This window comes from Oryx dammah, unplaced genomic scaffold (assembly GCF_014754425.2).
Source record: "Oryx dammah isolate SB20612 unplaced genomic scaffold, SCBI_Odam_1.1 HiC_scaffold_17, whole genome shotgun sequence".
Classification (NCBI taxonomy): Eukaryota; Metazoa; Chordata; class Mammalia; order Artiodactyla; family Bovidae; genus Oryx; species Oryx dammah.
Genome location: NW_024070201.1, coordinates 61,402,892 through 61,421,767, shown reverse-complemented (window position 1 = coordinate 61,421,767; position 18,876 = coordinate 61,402,892). Strand labels below are relative to the sequence as shown.

The window sequence follows — 18,876 nt, the reverse complement described above, 5'->3', positions numbered from 1 at the left end:
GTTGGTAGTTCTTACTCGACTGTGATGTTCACAAGTGCAGTTATATTTTATTTAATACAAATTTCAGAATTCTTGAATGGTTTATTCATGCTAGGTTAACAAAACTCAGTTACCATATTACTGATTTAGGTAAAACTTTAAATATTTAACAGAAGATAGCTTATCAGCTCTGGGAATAAAAGTTAAAAAAACCAATTCCTTGTACTAAATTTTCTTCCCTGTCCAAGACATGACCAAATTTCTGCTTTGATCCCACAGCAGAGGCAATGAGAATACGAAAGAAAAAAAAGTGTTACTTTGATTTTAAGGTTGCTTTTAAGTCAAAAGTTGCACTTAAAGATTCTCAACGTTTAGTTCAGATAGGTTGTTGTTTAGTCACTAAGTCACGTCTGACTCTTTGTGACCCCATGTAGCCCATGCCAGGCTCCTCTGTCCATGGGATTTTCCTAGGCAAGAATACTGGAATGGGTCGCCATTTCCTTCTCCCTACCCAGGGATCAAACCCACGTCTCCTGCATTGCAGGCAGATTCTTTACCACCTGAGCCACCAGGGAAGCTAGGCTTAGTTCAGATAAAACAAACACAAAAAATGGTGAAGTCTGACTATTAATACCAACGCCAGACACAACTGATTTCTAAATTAAGTGAAATTCCATCAGATCACGCCTTCTAAACTATAAGTTAGTTCAGAAGGCAACATTGGTAAGACAGAAATCCACACTAAAGGCAGTTTTAAGTAAAATTCTGCCTGCTCAGGTTTCTGACGCATTTCTAGGACTCTAGCTTTTTCTGAAAGTATCAGTGAACATTCGATAGGTTAATAGAGGATTTTCAGGCTTAAAAGTTTCCCCTTTCCCTGTCCCATGAAGGTGCTTTGAAAAATGAATAAAAAGGCAAACCATTAAAAAAAAAAGTAAACCATTAAAACAGGTATATAAAACCCAATATAAATACACAATTGCAAACATCATTGTAATTCTTTATTTAGGTTTTCAATGAGATAGTGCCTTTTAATATGAGTTTCATAGCCTGTCACCCACTACCATTCAGTCATCCATTCATTTACTTCAAATAACGTGGAGGTGGAAGTGAGCAATCACTGGAGTGCAGGTGAGTGGCCGCATATAAGAGAAGTAAGATTGCAGCTCTGGTACAGAAGAGATGATAAAAGAAAGTAACAGTCTTGGGACAGGATAGGAGGCAAACCTTCCCTATAGGCCTGTCAAACATGCTTGACTGAAAGAGGCTGGGCACCGGCAGTCAGATCTGTCATCACCTACAGGCAAAAAGGTTACAATACTCTCCTTTGTTGCTAATAAAGCCATTTATAGTTCTTTTGTGTGTACAAAGCATTCTAATATCCATTATCAAATTTAATCCTCACAGGAAGTGTGAATTAGTATTCTTGTCATTGGAAAAGACTCTGATGCTGGGAGGGATTGGGGGCAGGAGAAGGGGATGGCAGAGGATGAGATGGCTGCATGGCATCACTGACTCGATGGACGTGAGTCTGAGTGAACTCCGGGAGTTGGTGATGGACAGGGAGGCCTGGCGTGCTGCGATTCATGGGGTCGCGAAGAGTCGGACACGACTGAGCAACTGAACTGAACTGAACTGAAGGAAGAATGGCCCAATACCACAGAACCTTGCAAGAAGGCAACAGAGAAACGACTCAACCCAGATCTTCCTCTAAATCAGGATCTTTCTGCACAATCCGACCGCAGTCTACTTCAGTTATTCCAGTCAAATTTATCACAGAATGTCAGACTTGAAAGGCCCTTTTCTAGTCCTTTCATTTTATGGGTATTGAAAATGGGTCCTGATTTGCTCCAGGTAATCACATGACAGAAATGGGATTAGAACTCTGGTTTCTTGACAGCTGTTAGTCTTCCCACTCTACTATTCTGCCGCAAAAGAAATACAAATTACATACAAGTCAGGGCATGTCAAAAGATCACTGGAAATCAAACAGCAAACACCTAATTCACTCCCTTGAAATTCAGCAGGAAATTAGGCTGTTCTATTCCCAGGAATCTTAAGACTGGAGAAATTAAAATAAGCCACAAAAACAGAACTGCTAAATAAGCCATTCAGAATTGTCAGCCAGTAATGTGCATGTTATATGCCTACTGAGTCAAACTTTTTAATAACTTTTCTTCACAGAGAAAAAGTTCCTATATACCTGTCCACTGCATTAATCAGTAAGACATATCAGTGTAACTCTTACCTGAAGTATATTTATAGGGTTACATTACATGAACAATCACATTTTACAGCTTGCTTTAGAATTAATGAGATTAAAAAAAGAAAAATACATACAGGGAGACTCCACCCACTAGTCACCTAATCAATTGACAGCTGACTTCTAGACATTTATTCACTCACTAACTCACTCATTCATTTAGGAAACTATCAGAGAAATTAAACTGACCTGCTGATAGCAACCCAGCTCTCAAGGTGCATTCTACCCATTTGTAGTGAAGTACTATTGCCAAATAAACTTAGCACTTCCCTAAAGATATGTTTTCCACAAAACCTTTTAGGCAGGAAACCATGTCAAATCCAATCCACATGCAGTATATATATAAAACCAGTTCAATTTTGAAGGATAATTTATATGCCAAAGGTATTTTTGTCTTGGAGGGACAAAATATCCTGTGGTGGGGGAGTTCTAAGTAGATGCTTAGACATTTCCTGAGTGACTAAATAACTAAATGAATTTTCCTGGCCCTTAGTGATAATCCTATGAGATTCCAGGAAGAAAAACTAGCTCACTTATCTTCAAAGAGCAACAGCAAAACGATTCAATATGAATATCGTGATTCTGAACTTCACCGTCTTCATTCTGGCTCTTGTAGAATTCCACCAGGGGACACTGAGGTAGTGGCAGCCACAGGAATCTGTGAAGCTCCCTGTTACACGGGCATCAAGATTTCAAACTGTCCAAACGTCACTCTACCCATGTAGGAACCCATGAGGAGTCTGTGAAGCTCCCTGTTACATGGGCATCAAGATTTCAAACTGTCCAAATGTCACTCTATCCATGTAGGAACCCATGAGGGGGAAAAGAAATCTACTAAGAGTTAATTCTTACAGAAGAAAGCAGAATGAAGAACTCGAGATTTAGGGAAAATGACTACAGGAGGTGGTGACCCGCCCTGTATCTGTGGGGGTTACACCCCTCTCTCCCACATCCTTGGATGGGGTGGGGAACCCCTGAACACTGAGGTGGAGGCAAGCCAGAGTGCCCTCCCCACCCCGCCCACTGAACCTCATTCTCCAGGACCAGTGAGCGCAGCTGCCACGGCAGCCTGACCTCCAGGAACAATTCCAGAGGTGACATCACTGAAGGCGCTACAGAAGATGTGTTTTATTCTTTAAATTCTACTTACTGAGCTTTTAACCTCTTCCCAGGAAACCAGGGAGGATTTGTCCTTGAGACTAAACTTTATTAGTATGACCTCTGACCATGGAACCCAGCATACATTTCTGACTGCAAGTAAAAATATTAGAGTGCAGTCTGAAGCCAATAGATGGAGAAATCACATCCCTCCCAGTATAACCAGTAGCTCCTCTGGAACCTGGTATCACTAGATGGTCCACAGGGTGGATGTTTCCCCAACCCTGTCCCCAGCTCCACCCCTGCCCTTCTGGGCTTGAATGAAGGGGTTCCTTGCATGACGCCACCCCTGTGGTTCTGGCAGCTGGGGATCACCCCAATGACTTCACAGTTCGCTTTCTCACATAACGTCCCAATCTAAGATACACATTTATTTTTTAACAAAACAGGTCATCTATGAGACCCCAAGCTACCCTTTTAGCCACAGGATATGTCAGGAACTCTGGTCACTCAAGTTCCTAGATAAATACTGCTCAAAAACCAGAGATTTCCTATAACTTCATTACCTGAGAAGTAAGTGAGCTTATGCTATTTTATCTGAAAACACTTAAATCCAATTCTGGAATTCAAATTCAGTCAATACCTCGAGGTGTTGTATCAGAGTGAACTTTTCAGTAAAAACTTCCAATATCTGTCTTCTTTTATATTACACTAACATATTATTTTTTTTTAATTCCTCAACTTTCAAGACATAAAAATCAAAGAATTTTCCTTTCTCTACATCCCATAAACACTATCATCCAGGTTTAGAAGTGATTTTGTAGAAAAGAGGAAGCTTTTTTAAATCAAATATTAATAACTCAACTAGAATGAAAGGTTCTAGGGCTCTGGCTAGACCAGGAGGGGAGAAAGCAATAAATAACTGGGGGTCGAGGGGGGCACATGGGAGGCAGTAAGATTTATAAAGTTCTTCTAACATAAAATACCAGAAGGAAGGAGGGGCGGGCTGTGCCAGAGAGGCACGAGTCTAAAGGCATCATGGCTTGCCTTCTTCACTCGGGGGTGGCTGTCAGATACTCTCGGGTGTCTAGAAGAAAAACCACCCAGATGGCAGAAGAGCGGTCTCAGACTCCAGGGAGAGCCAGGCAGCTACGACCATGCTACACCGGGGGTGGAGACACAGGACAGTCCTGTTAAAAGCTGAGTGCTACCTACGAAACTCAGGACAACAGCCTCTCTGATTTGTAAACTTGCACTCATAAATACAAACCCCCAAAAGAGAATTCAGTGCATTTTCCAACAAGTCTTCTCAACACTGATACACAATATTCTTCCTTTTGGAATCAGTGCTATTAAACAGAAATGTACTAAATAGCCATTTTCCAAAGCCACATCACAGCTGAGAACAGGTTGAGCAAGTAATACTGCTGCTACAGGGACTATACATGTTAGGATCTGGTGAGGATCTTACTGAGGATCGCATCATAGTAGGGACTGAACACCATCTTGTTATAGTTGACCAGGCGCACGAATTTAACGGCAACTTCCTCCAGCTCTTTTTGAATCGGACCCAATCCCCCAGGGGCTATGGGCGATGGCTTCTGATGACTTGAGGCAAGGTAGGTGTCTAAGAAGGTCAGGATTCGGGAATCTGTGATTGAAGAGAAAGCAGATGTTTGTTTCCTAGTCAGGGGGACTTTACGAACTTCTGTTTATGCTTCAGTTGTTAGCCTAAACATCACCTTTTTGAGAAAGTCTTCCCTGATCACCCTGGGGCACCTCCCACTTCTGAACATTCATCTCTTTGGTAATGTTCCCTCCACGGGGTGGGACCATGCTCCTCTTGTCTGTCGCTCTCTCCCAGTGCCTGCCACCTGGAGACCCGGCCTCCAGGCAATGTCCCAAATTATATACTTGGAAAGCAAGGATAAATGTATGGATGATTAAGGAGAGTCTAGGGTGCTGACAGGCTCTGCTCTCAGAGGAGCAAGGCGCAAAGAGACCAACATTAGCCACTGTTGAAGATCACATAAAAAGTGGGAGGAAAAACAAAGCAAGAGATACAAGTTCCAAAAAGAGGAGAAAGAAAGACGGTTCCAGCACTGCTAACCTGTGGTCTAGTGTTTCCCACAAAGCCCATGAGAGAAGCCTGAGCCTCCTTGTCCAGGGCCTGCAGTGAAGCTCACGCAGCTGAGGGCAGCTTGTCCTACTCCCTGGAATCACTTAGTCTGATGCTTTCTTAGCCCCCACCCTCACGCCATGATAGTGCTGTACCTTCCTGTGCAGCCTCAGCTGCCAAAAAAGTGTGCAAGCCGCAACCTTGCAGATTTTATTACAAAAGCAACAGGGGCATTTATATTGAATAAGCATTTTCAAACTTCATGCCCCCCTCAACTAGGGAACCTTCTCCGGTGTGACTGACTGACACTCTGGATCCCAGTAACACACCGCCACTGGCACAACTTAGCTGGCAGAACCAAGGGAGCAGCCTGATAGCCAGCGGTCTCCTCTCAGCTGCTTCCCGCACCCACACCCCACTTGACAACAATAGTTTTGAGGGTCTGAGGGCCCTGCAACATCAGGAGGCTCCCCCTGAGGAATCCAAAGACGAAACTGTAACTAAGGCAGGGCTGGGGTGGAAAAATCTAACATTTAAAAAAAACACTGATTCATGTCACCCTTTTTATAAATCCCACTTCTGACAGCATTCTAGTTTTGGCAGGGCTTCCCTGGAAGCTCAGATGCTAAAGAATCTGCCTGTCAACTTGGGAGACCTGGGTTCAACCCCTGGGTCAGGAAGACGCCCTGGCGAAGGGCATGGCAACCCACTCCAGTATTCTTGCCTGGAGAATTCTATGGGCTACAGACCACGGGGTCGCAAGGAGTCAGATGGGACTGAGCGACTAACTTTCTTTCTTTTCATAAAATATTTTGCTCAGTCACTCAGTAGAGGCAAACTCTTCGTGACCCTGTGCACTGTAGCCCACCAGGATCCTCTGTCCATGGAATTTTCCAGGCAAGACTCCTGGGCTGAGAGGAGTGGGTTGCCATGTCCTTCTCCATCATAAAATATTACCTAGGAATAAAGAAAAACAAGTGCTAGTATTAGCAGCACAGCCATATCGCTGGTTCCGCCTCTACTCAGAATCTGATACCCATGGATCATTCTGCTTTTGCCTGAAGCCTGCTAACTTTTCATTATTTTATAAGGTGAACAGCTATCTGATTTCATAAAGAAGTTGAGGAAGGACTTCACAATCAAATAACAATAATCCTAAAAATTAAATATTAGATGTGTTCCTTGATCAACCAGTGATGAAGGAAAGGAACAGCTCATAGAGCACAGTAATAGTTTTAATAATTGCAACTTGTTGCAGAGTGCTCACTATGTGCTGCCAAGTTTGGCAGCAAGGAGCTTAGTTATATTTAATATGATCACCTGCAGTCCTCTCAGCAACCCTAGAGGTGCTGGTATTACTTGGTTTAGAGACGAAGAATCTCCAGCATCACATCACTTGCTCAAGTACTTGCATCGAAAATCCATCCTAGTCTTGTACTACAGCTGTGCTTCTCCTCACCCTTGCCCCGCTACAACGCCCAAAACACTTCTGGGTTTTGTTTTGTGTTTCTTTTTCTTTTGGCCGCGCCTTATGGTATGTGGGATCTTAGTTCCCCAACCCGGGATCAAACCTGTGCCCCGAGCAGTGGAAGCACTGGAAGTGTGCAGCCTTAACCACTGGACCACCAGGCACATGTGCTAAGTCGCTTCAGTCGTGTCTGACTCTGCCCGACCCCATGGACTCCAGCTCACCAGGCTCCTCCGTCCATGGGCATTCCCAGGCAAGAATACTGGAGTGGGTTGCCATCCCCTCCTCCAGAGGATCTTCCCAACCCAGGGATCAAACTTGGGTCTCCTGCACTGCAGACTTCTTTACCATCTGAGCCAACACAGAAGCCCCTCAAAACACTTCTGACTCCAGATCTGGGGAGAAGGGTTCCCACCACCAAACAATTGTCTGTGACCCCAGCTAGGTGTCCCACAATCTTACTCAGTTCTGACACCACCTGGACATAGCCTCTGTTCCCACAGGTTAAGGGCTCAGGCCCACAAGACTGATGCCCACGTCAGACATCAACCACAGGAGTAGGTCCCCAGGTCACCCACCACTTCTGTCTGACTTGACTATGCATTGGAGGTTCACATGGCATCCTTTCCCGTGGATTTGTGATCTGCTAGAGCAGCTCACAGAACTCAGGGAGGTTTCACCAGTTTATTACATAATAAAGGCTCTGATAAACGATACAAGTGAACAGTGAAGATACCCATGAGGTGAGGCGAGGAGAATTCCGAGGACCAGAGCCTCTGTTCTCGTGCAGCAGGGATGCACGCACCACCCGCCCCACTCCATGGATGTGCTCACGTATCTAGAAGTTCTCCAAACCCTGTACTTCTGGGATTTTCACGAAGGGTTCATCTTGCAGGCATTTCTAGTTCTTCTCCTCTCTCTCTGGAGAACGGAGGGTAGGGCTGAAAGTTCCAAACTTCTAATCATGGCTTGGCCTGTTCGGGGACCAGCCCCCAAGAGGGAGTCCAAAGAGTCACCTCTTCAGAACAAAAGATGCTCCCCAAACCCAGGAAATTCCAAAGGCTGCAGGAGCTCCGGACCAGGAACTGGGGAAAAGACTAAATATTCGAATAAAAGGTGCTCCCAGTGCTCTTCTCACGGAGGAAACCACCAGAGTCTCAGGAGCTCTGTGCCAGGAACCAGGGGCAGAGACCAGCACAGATATTTCCCACTACTTCACGGTGCTGGAGCAGGGTTCTGAACCAAGACCCGGGATTCCAAAGCCAGAGCCCTCAGGACAGTGCTGGCTGCCGGTCACTTGTCCGAAACTTGGGGTCGCCCTCACCACACGGTGATTAATCCCTCTCCTCACCCATCAGCACTCGTCATCCATCAAACCCTCCGCAATGTCTGCCAGCCCATCGCAGGCACATCCCCGGCCCCGACTCCCCCCAGACGTACCCACGATCCTGCGGATGGGGTTGTCAGGACTGGCCACGGCCTGGATCTGACCCTTGAGCACGGCCTCCTTGTCCGTGGTGAGGGGGCTGAGGCCGCACAGGGAAAGGCAGCTGCTCACCTCCAGGCAGACCTTCTCCCCGACGGCAGTCAGGGCGCCCTCCAGGTGGAAGGAGCTTGAGCAGACAAGGGAAGGAGAAGCACAGAAGGGAGGGCCCGTGAACCGAGTGCACGGTCCCCTCAGCCCCCAGCCCCCATGGCCCATTTGTGGACTGGCCGGTTCAGGGGGAAACTGCGACCCTTCCCTGCCCCAAGCCTCTCAGACCATGTCCACCCGACTTGGGGAGCTTCTAAGAGAAAGGGGAGGGGAGGGCTCAGGTTATACCTGGTCTAACAATCTAAAACCAACTTCTTGCTTGCATCTGTGGTGAAATAAGGCTGGAACTGACCGAGGCCTGCCCTGGACACTTCTGGAGCAACACCAACAACCAGAAATGTGGTAGCAGGAGACAAACTTTTCACTGAACACCACTCTGTCTGTTTAGCTTTTGAAACATGGTGTATTAACTACTTTCAAAGAATAAACGGAACTGAAACCTTAAAGTTGAAATTCACACCTCGATTTCCTGGGGCTCCCGGGCTCCCCTGACATCTCTGGGGGGAGCCCTCGTGGTGGTGGGTGTTTTCTAAGAAAGCAATCACCTCTGTCCTGGATCTAGAGCAAATGTTTGAGCCCCGGGACTCAGCGCTGGGGCCAAGGTGGACACGCCGGGGCTGGCCTTCTGAGCGAGCGCCAGACAGGCCCCACTCCTCAGGAGCTGTGACAGAGCAGTTTTACTGGTGGGGAACTTGGGCGACAGCCCAGGGCTACACCTGTGCAAGGGCCTCAGGCCAGGCCTCGCCTCAGCAAACACCCTGCAGGCCTGAGTCACGACTGTTGAGGCCCAGGTCACGACTCATGTATACACCCCTCGTGGCACTGAACACACTCAGGCTGTGTGCAAACTCAGCAGCCAGTTTCTCCACTTTGTAAGGAGGAGGAGGTCTGTGGACATTCCACTTGAAGAATCCTCTAAGTTGGACCTCATCAGATACAGTTTTATTTGTGTGAGTGCTTAATCATTTCAGTCTGTCCGACTGTGTGTGACCCTACGGACTATAGCCCACCAGGCTCCTCTGTCCATGGGATTCTCCAGGCAAGAATTCTGGAGTGGGCTGCCATGCCCTTTTTCAGGGGATCTTCCCGACTGAGGGGTTGAACCCGCGTCTCTTCTGTCTACCTGCCCCGGCAGGTGGGTTCTTTACCATTAGCTGCTTTATTTAGAACCATTCCAAAAGGTGGAGACCACACAAATCACCGAACCTGACTTCACTGCGGGAGCACACAGCAGCTGCCCTCACACAAGCGGGGACTGCGGCTGGTTGATAAATAACCCGTTCACACCCAGCACAGAACGTCTATGAGGAGTGTGCAAAGGGCAAAAAACTGCAATCACATTCACACACACTGGAAGAATGCAATTTGGTTCTTATTTGACCTTTCCCCAGGGCTGTGTTGACAAAACTGTTAGTTGGTAGTGAACGTAGGGTAACACTGGATAATAACCAATGTATTTTTTTTAATGGAGCAAGAATATAATAGAAATATCAGGAAGTATTCAGCACAGCTGGGTAAGTTTCACTTTTGAAGTTTTTGTTTTAGTTACATGAGTGTCCAAGTGTGCACTGTCACCATGGAAGACGAATTTCTGTACTAGACGTCCTGGTCACAAACATTGGAAAGCTACTGTCCCAGAGCCTTGTTCAGCAACCCTAGAGCTGACTCTAACTTTGACCGTGTGACCCTGAATAAATTCTGCAGGGCACTGGAGAGCCAGCTTTCCTCGGTCCCTGGTGAGTGGCCCTGATTCTGTCTCACGCCGCAGAACCCCCACCCAAGCCTGCTCCCTGCCACCCTCTGCCTCGCACCATCCATTGAAGACCCTCCCCCACAGCTCTTGGCCACTTACGGCAGATGCATGTCTGTGAGCAGAATCTTTACAATCATCTTGAGTTTCTCGGCAAAGTCAGCCCGGCTGGCGATCCCTGGGGCTGCCATGCTGAACGTGACCAACAACACGGCCCCCAGGACGGTCAGCTGCTCCAGCTGGAGCTGGAACTCTTGGAAGCGAGAATGGTCCATCAAAACTGTCTGCGATGAATACAACAGAAATCATCCTGAGCTGCAGGTTCAAGCTGTGACCAGCAGAGGGCGGTGTGGCCACAGCCCCCACAACTATGCAACCGGGGATTCCTCCCTCATGGGGCTATTTTTATTTTTATTTTTATTTTTGGGGGGGGGCTGTTTTAAAGATGAGAAAAGGGGAGCGGGACAAGTTGGGAGATTGGGATTGACATGTACACACTAGTGTATATAAAATAGGTAACTAATAAGGACCTACTGTATCGCACAGGGAATTAATTACTCAATACTCCGTAATGACCTACATAGGGAAAGAATGTAAAAAAAAAAGAGTAGATATACGTGTATGTATAACTGATTCACTTTGCCTGAAATTAATACAACACTGTAAATCAGCTATACTTCAATAAAAGTAAAAAATAAATAAAGATGAAAAAAGACCATGTATATAAAGCAGCTGGCAGAGCCAGAACTCAATAAATCCACTCTATCCAGGGCACCAGGGGGAAGGAGGGGTGAGATGTATTTCTTCACCTCCATATCCCCCTCAGCATCCAGCACAAGGGAGGCTCTCAAGAACTGGGGAGTGAATAAAAAAAGAGAAAAACTAACTGTCAATAGGAAAAGCAGGAATGACAGGTAACCCAAAGCCACATGGAAAGCAGTCTGTGAGTGAATTTCCATGGTGGTGTCCCCAGGTTACAGACAGCCCTGGGTCTGGCTGGGCCAAACTCCCCTGTGTGGGGGGAGGGAAAAGGGCAATGGAGAGTCTGGGGGGATACGACATCCGATCTGAGTTTTTATAGATTAACCAAATGAAGTTTAAGGACCGGTCTTGCTATAAGAAACCAATGCACCAAATCAGGACGTTAACAGCGTGGAGTCTTAGCCCAGAACTCTCTCTGCGAAGTAAAAACCATCTCTGAAGGCTGATACTCCTCTACTGTCACACAGAGAGGCTTTACCAGTCCCTGTTTTGACTTCACTTTGTTACATGGCAGCAGCGCCCTTGCTTTGAAGCCTCCTAGCAGTATGCAGTCCTTGGGTTTAGGAGGCAAATCCTCCCATTCATTAGCCAATGTGATTACCCAGCCCATAAAAACTATCACGCCATATTTCTGGGCTGCTCAGGCCTTCCATACTCTGTCTGGGGAGTGTGTTTCTCTTTAAATGAATCCACTTCTTACCTAGGGGGGGAAGAAATTTCCAAGGATCAATTCTGAGAGTGGATACCTATCCCCAGTGAAAACACTGTTTTCCCCACAGCAATTTTTCAAGCAAAACATCTACAGGAGAGACGAGAGAGCCTGTGACTCTTCAGGAAGGAGGCTTCCCCCACCCTTAGTTCAACACCCTCTTTACAGCTTGGTCTGGCACAAAACAGGGAACTCAGAGGCAAGAGGTGAAAACTCAGGCTCACAACATCTTAAAAGGAAAAATAAGGAACTGAGAAAGAAAATTAGAGAAGTAGCAGGATCGAAGGCTAGAGATAAGAAGCCTGAGTGCCCTCAAAAAAGAAGAGGGGGTCTAGACACCAAACCACCTATTTTCTGGGGAATCCCTTGTTAGTCATCTCCTTAAGGGATTCTGGCAGTTAGAAGCACTTATTGTAAAAAAAACATTCAAAAAATTAAAAAAAAACATGGCTTTGCATGGAAAGAGAAGCAGCTTCTTTAGATAAAACTGAAAAGCAACATTGCTGAGTTAGGGTTTTCATCAGAATGAGTAAAAACAGGGCAGACGCTCGGCAGCACAAATTAGCAGCTGCACACACTCCTGGTGGGATTACAAAACGAGGCAGATGCTCTGGAAAACGGTCTGGCAGCACCGAAGAGTCACCACGTGACCCAGGCAGTTCTAATCCTAGGTACATACCTAAGGGAAGTGGGAACACATGTCTAGACAAAAACTTGTACCCAAATATTCAGAGCAGCACAGTTCACAAGAGCCTAAAAGTGGAGACAACTTAAGTGTCCATCAACTGATGAATGAAGCAAAATGGGGTGAGCCACACAATGGAACAGATTCAGACTCAGAAAGAAGTGCGGACACGAGCAACGTCGTGGATGAACGTTGAAGACAGTATACTAAGTGAAACAAGCAAGACACAAAAGGACAAATTAGTGTGTGGTTTCACTCATATGCGGCACCTAGAACAGTCAGATCCAGAAACACAGAGGAGACGGGAGGGGATGGGAAGGAGGAGTTAGTGCTTAAAGAGCACAGAGTTTCAGCTGGCTCTGTAGACGGGTGGTGGTGATGGCTCCACAGCCACGTGAACGCACGTGATGCCCAGAACTGTACACTTAAAGATGGTAGGGACTTTCCCCAGTAGTTTAAGACTCTGCCTTCCAAGGCAGTGGGTGGGACTTCCATCCCTGGCTCGGGGAACTAAGATCCCACAGGCCAAAGGGTTCAATCAAAGAAAAAAGGCCGGAGGTAGGGGTAAACTTTACATATATTTTACCACAATTTAAAAAAACAAAAGGAATGAAGTACTGATGCATGCTACAACATGGATGAATTTTATGCTAAGAAGCTGGACATGAACGGCCAATACTGTATGATTCCGTTTAAACAAAAAGTCCAGAATAGGGCAAATCCATCGAGACAGAGAGTAGGTTGCCAAGGGGTGAGGGGAGAAAGGAGGAAGAACAGTGACTGCTAATGGGTCCAGGGTTTCCTTTCGGGTGATGACAATGTTCCGAAATGAAACAGTGGTAATGAAAGCACAACTGTGTGAATGTACTAAAAACCCAGGAATTATACAGTTTACAAAGGAACAACTTTCTGCTATGCGAGCTGTAACTATTATTCTTCAGAAGCTCAGCAGTACAAGAAAGAAACGAGCAGTAAGCTTGCCCTGGAGCACCTACTTCAGGGAAAGGTCGGTGGAGGTGGTCCCACTTCAGAAGCTTCAGGTACGCGTAATTCTGGACGGCCACGGGATCTAGCCGCGGACCGTCCCCAGGGCCGGCGGCCCCTCCTGCAGCCGGCAGGGCATTTTTATACTTCTGACTCATAAGGTCATCTGTGGCTTCTTGCAGCCACTGGGTGACAAAGTCCAGGGAATCTGTGAAAAAGCAAGACTTGGAACATTACTGAACACTCTGAGACACTTCCCAGAATTACTTTAGGGAAGATCATCCTGGAAGTGTGGTAAAGTACAGAACATGGACTTTGGCATCAAACAGACCTCGGTTTACATCACAGGACAGGCAATTACCAGTTGAGTGACCTTAGGTTCATCATAATCTGTCTGACTGTCAAGGTTCTTAACATAATGAAAGTTCTGGCACTGGTGGTGTTAGTGGTAGAGAAACTGCCTGCAGGAGATGTAAGAGACACAGGTTTGACCCCTGGGTCGGGAAGGGCATGGCATCCCTGGAGGAGGGCATGGCAACCCACTCTAGTATTCTGGCCTGGAAAATACAGTCCACAGGGTCGCACAGAGTCAGACATGACAAGCAACTTAGTATGCGCGCACCAGCGCCACCTCAGAGGCGGCGGTGAGGACTGACCATGACGGTGGACGCAGCGCATGCACCCTGGTCTTGCCACCTCAAATCTTCAGACTTTTGCTCTTTTCTCTCCCACCCCGGCCACTCATGCATGACATGTGGCTGGAAGCTCTGATAAGTCCAGCTCAGTGAGACCCAAAAATTCCTGCCCAGAGACAGATGGGGGGAGAGGCTGGCTAGAGTTTCCCAGTGTAAAGCACCCTCCACACTGAAAATGAGGCTTGTCCTTGTCTAGATCTCAGCCTCCTATCAATCTGGTTTATGGTCAGCCTTGCCGGGGGTAAGTCCTGTCACCTGTTTGGCACATACTGCATGGCATTTGGGGGGACTCCCCCACCCCACTGAGGGGACCTTGGTTGTCTCACATCTGCCGGCATGCTTTCCTACTCTTCTAAGCTGAGTAATGTACCAGGGATTCTGAGGGACACAAGAGCAAGAAGATGAAGCTTTTGTCCACATTGTTGGAGCAAAAAAAACCCTCTGACAGGACACGAACAGGCTGCAGCCCCATCAGCGGAGGCCGCCTTACCACCAAGCGGGCAGTCGAGGGCATGGCTGGAATCCACTCTTCACGGCTGCAGCCAGACACACCTCTGGTCCTGCCCACATGCTGATCACGCCGAGCTTTCGGTTCTGGGCCTCGCTCTCCCTTTAGCCTCTGGAGGCAGCATTCTATAGGCCACCAGCTCTGGGAAACCTCGTCTTTCATGCTGCGAGTGACTCTGACCGGCTCAGGGCCTGGGCCCCAGCTGCTGGCACCTGACCCTTACCCTAAGGCTCTTCAGCCTGTAAACTGTAACCCTGATGTCTCCTGAGGTGCAGTACAATACTGGTTGAGAAAAGGAGCTGAGTGGGTCAGTTCTGTACCTGCAGGCTTTCTCTAGCTGCAGCGTGAGGGCCTCTCACCGAGGTGGCTTCTCTTGTCGCGGAGCACAGACTTCAAAAGTTGTGGTGAGTGGGCTTAATTGCCCCATGGTATGTGGAATCTTCCCCTTATGGGCAACTGAACCTGTGTCCCCTGTATTGACAGGCGGATTCTTAACCACTGGACCACCAGGGAAATCCCTGCGGTCATCAGTTCTGGTCAAAAGTCCCTCAAAACCTATTTCCACATCTGTAAAATTGGTTTAAAAAATAGTGTCTACCTCCTAGGCTTACTGTGAGGTCATCTGTGGCAAAGCTGCTGTTGCTGGTGCTGCTAAGTCGCTTCAGTCGTGTCCGACTCTGTGCTTGCTACCCCATAGACGGCAGCCCACCCCATAGACGGCAGCCCACCGGGCTTCCCCGTCCCTGGGATTCTCTAGGCAAGAATACTGGAATGGGTTGCCACTTCCTCCTCCAATGCATGAAAGTGAAAAGTCAAAATGAAGTCGCTCAGTCGTGTCCGACTCTTAGCGACCCCATGGACTGCAGCCTACCAGGCTCCTCCGTCCATGGGATTTTCCAGGCAAGAGTACTGGAGTGGGGTGCTATTGCCTTCTCCAGTGGCAAAGCTGGTACATAGTAAATTAAATTAAAGCAGGGGCACTGAATTAACAACTTTGATCAGACTACACAATCTATTCAGAGACTGCCATTTTCATCTGTGACCAGCAAATTTACAGGCTAAAAGGAATGCATAATAAATTGGAACTCAAGACCACAATTCACTGAGACCATCTGCTGCCAAGGCAGAGACCAAAAAAAGGACCCTAGAAATCAACATAGTTTGGCTCCAAAGTTAACCGTTCCCAGCAATCATCTGAGACGTTCATAAAAATGAAACCTTTTCTGATTATGAAACCAGAAGATCTACGCACACAACAAAGCGAAATTTCCTGATGTACCTCATAGAGAAAAGAAATGTGAGCTAAACAGTCCTAAGAAGTTTGTCACATTTTTAAAATCAAGGCCAAGTAAACAATTTACCTCAAGCTGATGTTTTCATTAAAAATTCATTTAATTTAGGATTTCATTGTTCTTTTAAATTTCTATTCTCCTCGTCTACTTACAGTTCTCATGCTTGTCAACTAAGTTATCAAGGCCTAACGTCTTCTGTCTTCAAATGAGACTACTGTATTTCCATACTGGGCCTCCCAGGTGGCTCAGTGGTAAAGATCTCACCTGTCAGTGCAGGAGACATAAGGGATGCTGGTTTGATCCCTGGGTCTGGAAGATCCCCTGGAGGAGGGCATGGCAGCCCACTCCAGTATTCTTGCCTGAAGAATCCTATGGACAGAGAAGCCTGGCGGGCTACAGTCCATAGGGTCACAAAGAGTAGGATATGACTGAAGTGACTTAGCATGCACGCACGTATTCCCATATTAAATTTTCATTTTGTTTTGAAAATATCATTTTGCAACAAGCAACAGCTACTAAAATCAAAAACACACAGACAACAACAAATAAGCACCACAAAACATTAAACATACTTGGCTGCTTCTCCAAGAACTCCTGAAACTGCTTCCTTTCATATTCAACCGACTGCTGCATGAGATGCGGCCTAATGCTACTGACAGCAAAATTCGCCATGTCCACTTTCATTAGGTCCAACACTGAAAAAATTGCCCTGGAAGAGAGAAGAGGATTTAGCACTAGGCACTTGCAAAGTAAACAATGTTGTTTAAAAAAAAAATGAAGTGAGCTGATTTGAAGTAGTTTTTTCATCCTGGAAACGGTGGCAAGAAAAGTTGGAGAAGCCATGAGGAAGCAGATTAAGAAAAAGAAATTTAGAAGAAAGGACTGCAAATTTTTAAGCTGCTCTCTGATCCCACCCGTGCCCCTAGGCAAACATCACTTTCCCCACTGCCTGTCTGGCCCAGAGCTCATTCCTTGGCTCCAGGTCAGCCCTCATCGCAGCAGAGGAAGAACGGCCCCAGGCCCCCAGACCGAGGTTAAGAGCACAGAGCTCACCATGGGGTGTCCAAGCTTACAGGTTAATTTCCTTTCCTAGGAGAGAAAGAAAGTTGACTCTCTCCTTTCTCTCCCCCTGCCCTAGTCTCTGAGTTCCAGGGCAGGTTTTATGCCCCAGCTTTGGCAGCATAATTGTGAGTCTGTGCTCTGAAAGCACTCGATGGGCAAAACTGACATGATACCAAAGATGCCTTCCAGAGCATGCCTGCCCACATCTGCAGCACTGCTGCCTCGTGACCCACCTGCAGAAGGTGGGGCCCTACCCAGAGGTAAGAGTCAGATCAAACATCCCTGGAGTCTCCTGATGCCCTCTGGGGCTGACAGGACATCATACAACAGAATAAACTCACCCACACACAAGGTGATCCCGCATGGGAAAGGATACACGGTCTGAGGCACAATTCGGGGCCCCTCCCCGCCACCACTCTGTCCCACTCCCAAGTACACGCGGCAGCCCACTTTCTGGAGGACCTTGTGCCTCTCCTTTGAGCATTCCCAACAGGCGCCTGCACTCACCTAGAGGAACCCAAGGACCACTAGAAAGTGCCAGCTGGCAGACCACTGACTGGAAGTGACCCACAAACCTGTTTTGTGCTCACAGTGTTTTTAAAGGCTGGGATTTCTAGTTTCTCTTGAAAAATCAAAAGATCTGGCAACCCGGGCCCACATTCCATCACAGCTACAACCGGTTGGCGCTAAGCGGCCACTGCAGCCTCCTTCAGGTAGGGTGTGTACACCCAGTTTCCCTAGTCTCTTCTCCTTCCAGCAGGAATCTGAGTTTGGATGAGTTTACTACAAGCTACTTCCCCGGAGGACTCTCTTCCAAGGAATTCTGCATTTAACTTGGCTAGATTATGGCTCTTGAAAGTGAAAGTTGAGTTGCTCAGTCATGTCCAACTCTTTGCTACCCCATGGACTGTAGCCTGCCAGGCTCATCTGTCCATGGGATTCTCCAGGCAAGAGTACTGGAGTGGGTTGCCATTCCCTGCTCCAGGGGATCTTCCTGACCCAGGGATTGAACCTGGGTCTCCTGAATTTCAGTTAAGATTCTTTACCACCTGAGTCACCAGGGAAGCCTAGATTACGGACTCTTACTATCTTATTTCTACTAACACCATGCCTAGCACATAAGAGGTACTCAGTAAGAGCTTGTGGAATGAATGAACAAATCAATAACTATCTAAAGGCAGTCTTTTAAACATGTTCTATCTAAACCTTCAGGTAACCTTACAATGCCGGGCATTTTTCTAGGTAATGAATATTGATAGCATGATGATGTCAAGAAAGCTAGAAATGAAACTTTTTTTGCTTATAAAACTTTTGAAAAGGAACATGCTAACATGCAATGAGTTAAAACTGTTCATATCCTCTGGCACAGTAATGTCATTTTAAGAACCTATCTTTAAGAAATAACCTAAAAAAAAAAAAAAAAAAAGAAATAACCTAAAATACAGAAAAACGTTTTGTACAGAGATGTTTTCACTATAGGGTTAAGTACTAAATAACTATACAAGATCTAATTGTATACCTTAACAGAGAAACAGTTAATAATATCTATGAAAAAGAATGTTTTGCAGCCACTGAAAATACTTATGAGGAGTTTAAACAAGTGATATGAGTTGGTTATAAAAGGGCAATGCAACAGATCCTTGGAGTGTCAGAACTATTTAGTATCTTGAATGCAGTGGTGGATATGCAAACTCAGGTGATAAAATTGTATAAAAATTACTATACATAAACACATACATGTGTATATAGGAAATCTCAATGAGATCAGTGGACTGTATCAGGATCAACACACTGAGGCTGATAGTTTTGTGAAATGTCACCCTTGGGAGAGGTGGGATAGAGTGCACTGTATTATTTCTTACAACTCCATGTGAATATTCAATTATCTCAATGACACTTTCAATGAAA

At 46.5% G+C, this 18,876-nt stretch overlaps 1 protein-coding gene across 5 annotated transcripts in view; it reads right to left on the bottom strand.

Annotated features, from left to right (window-relative positions):
- Positions 1-958: 958 nt before the first annotated feature.
- The window catches only part of TCP11L1 (t-complex 11 like 1), a 36,563-nt gene continuing 18,645 nt past the window's right edge, over positions 959-18,876 (bottom strand). For all 5 annotated transcript variants that reach the window (XM_040258971.1, XM_040258968.1, XM_040258973.1 and 2 more), the window contains exons 6-10: positions 16,479-16,615; positions 13,423-13,619; positions 10,374-10,555; positions 8,368-8,540; positions 959-4,991 (exon numbers count right to left, since the gene is read on the bottom strand). In XM_040258971.1, the coding sequence (XP_040114905.1) occupies positions 4,789-4,991; positions 8,368-8,540; positions 10,374-10,555; positions 13,423-13,619; positions 16,479-16,615 (892 nt within the window). In that variant the 3' untranslated portion in view covers positions 959-4,788. The remainder of the gene's footprint in view (positions 4,992-8,367; positions 8,541-10,373; positions 10,556-13,422; positions 13,620-16,478; positions 16,616-18,876) is intronic.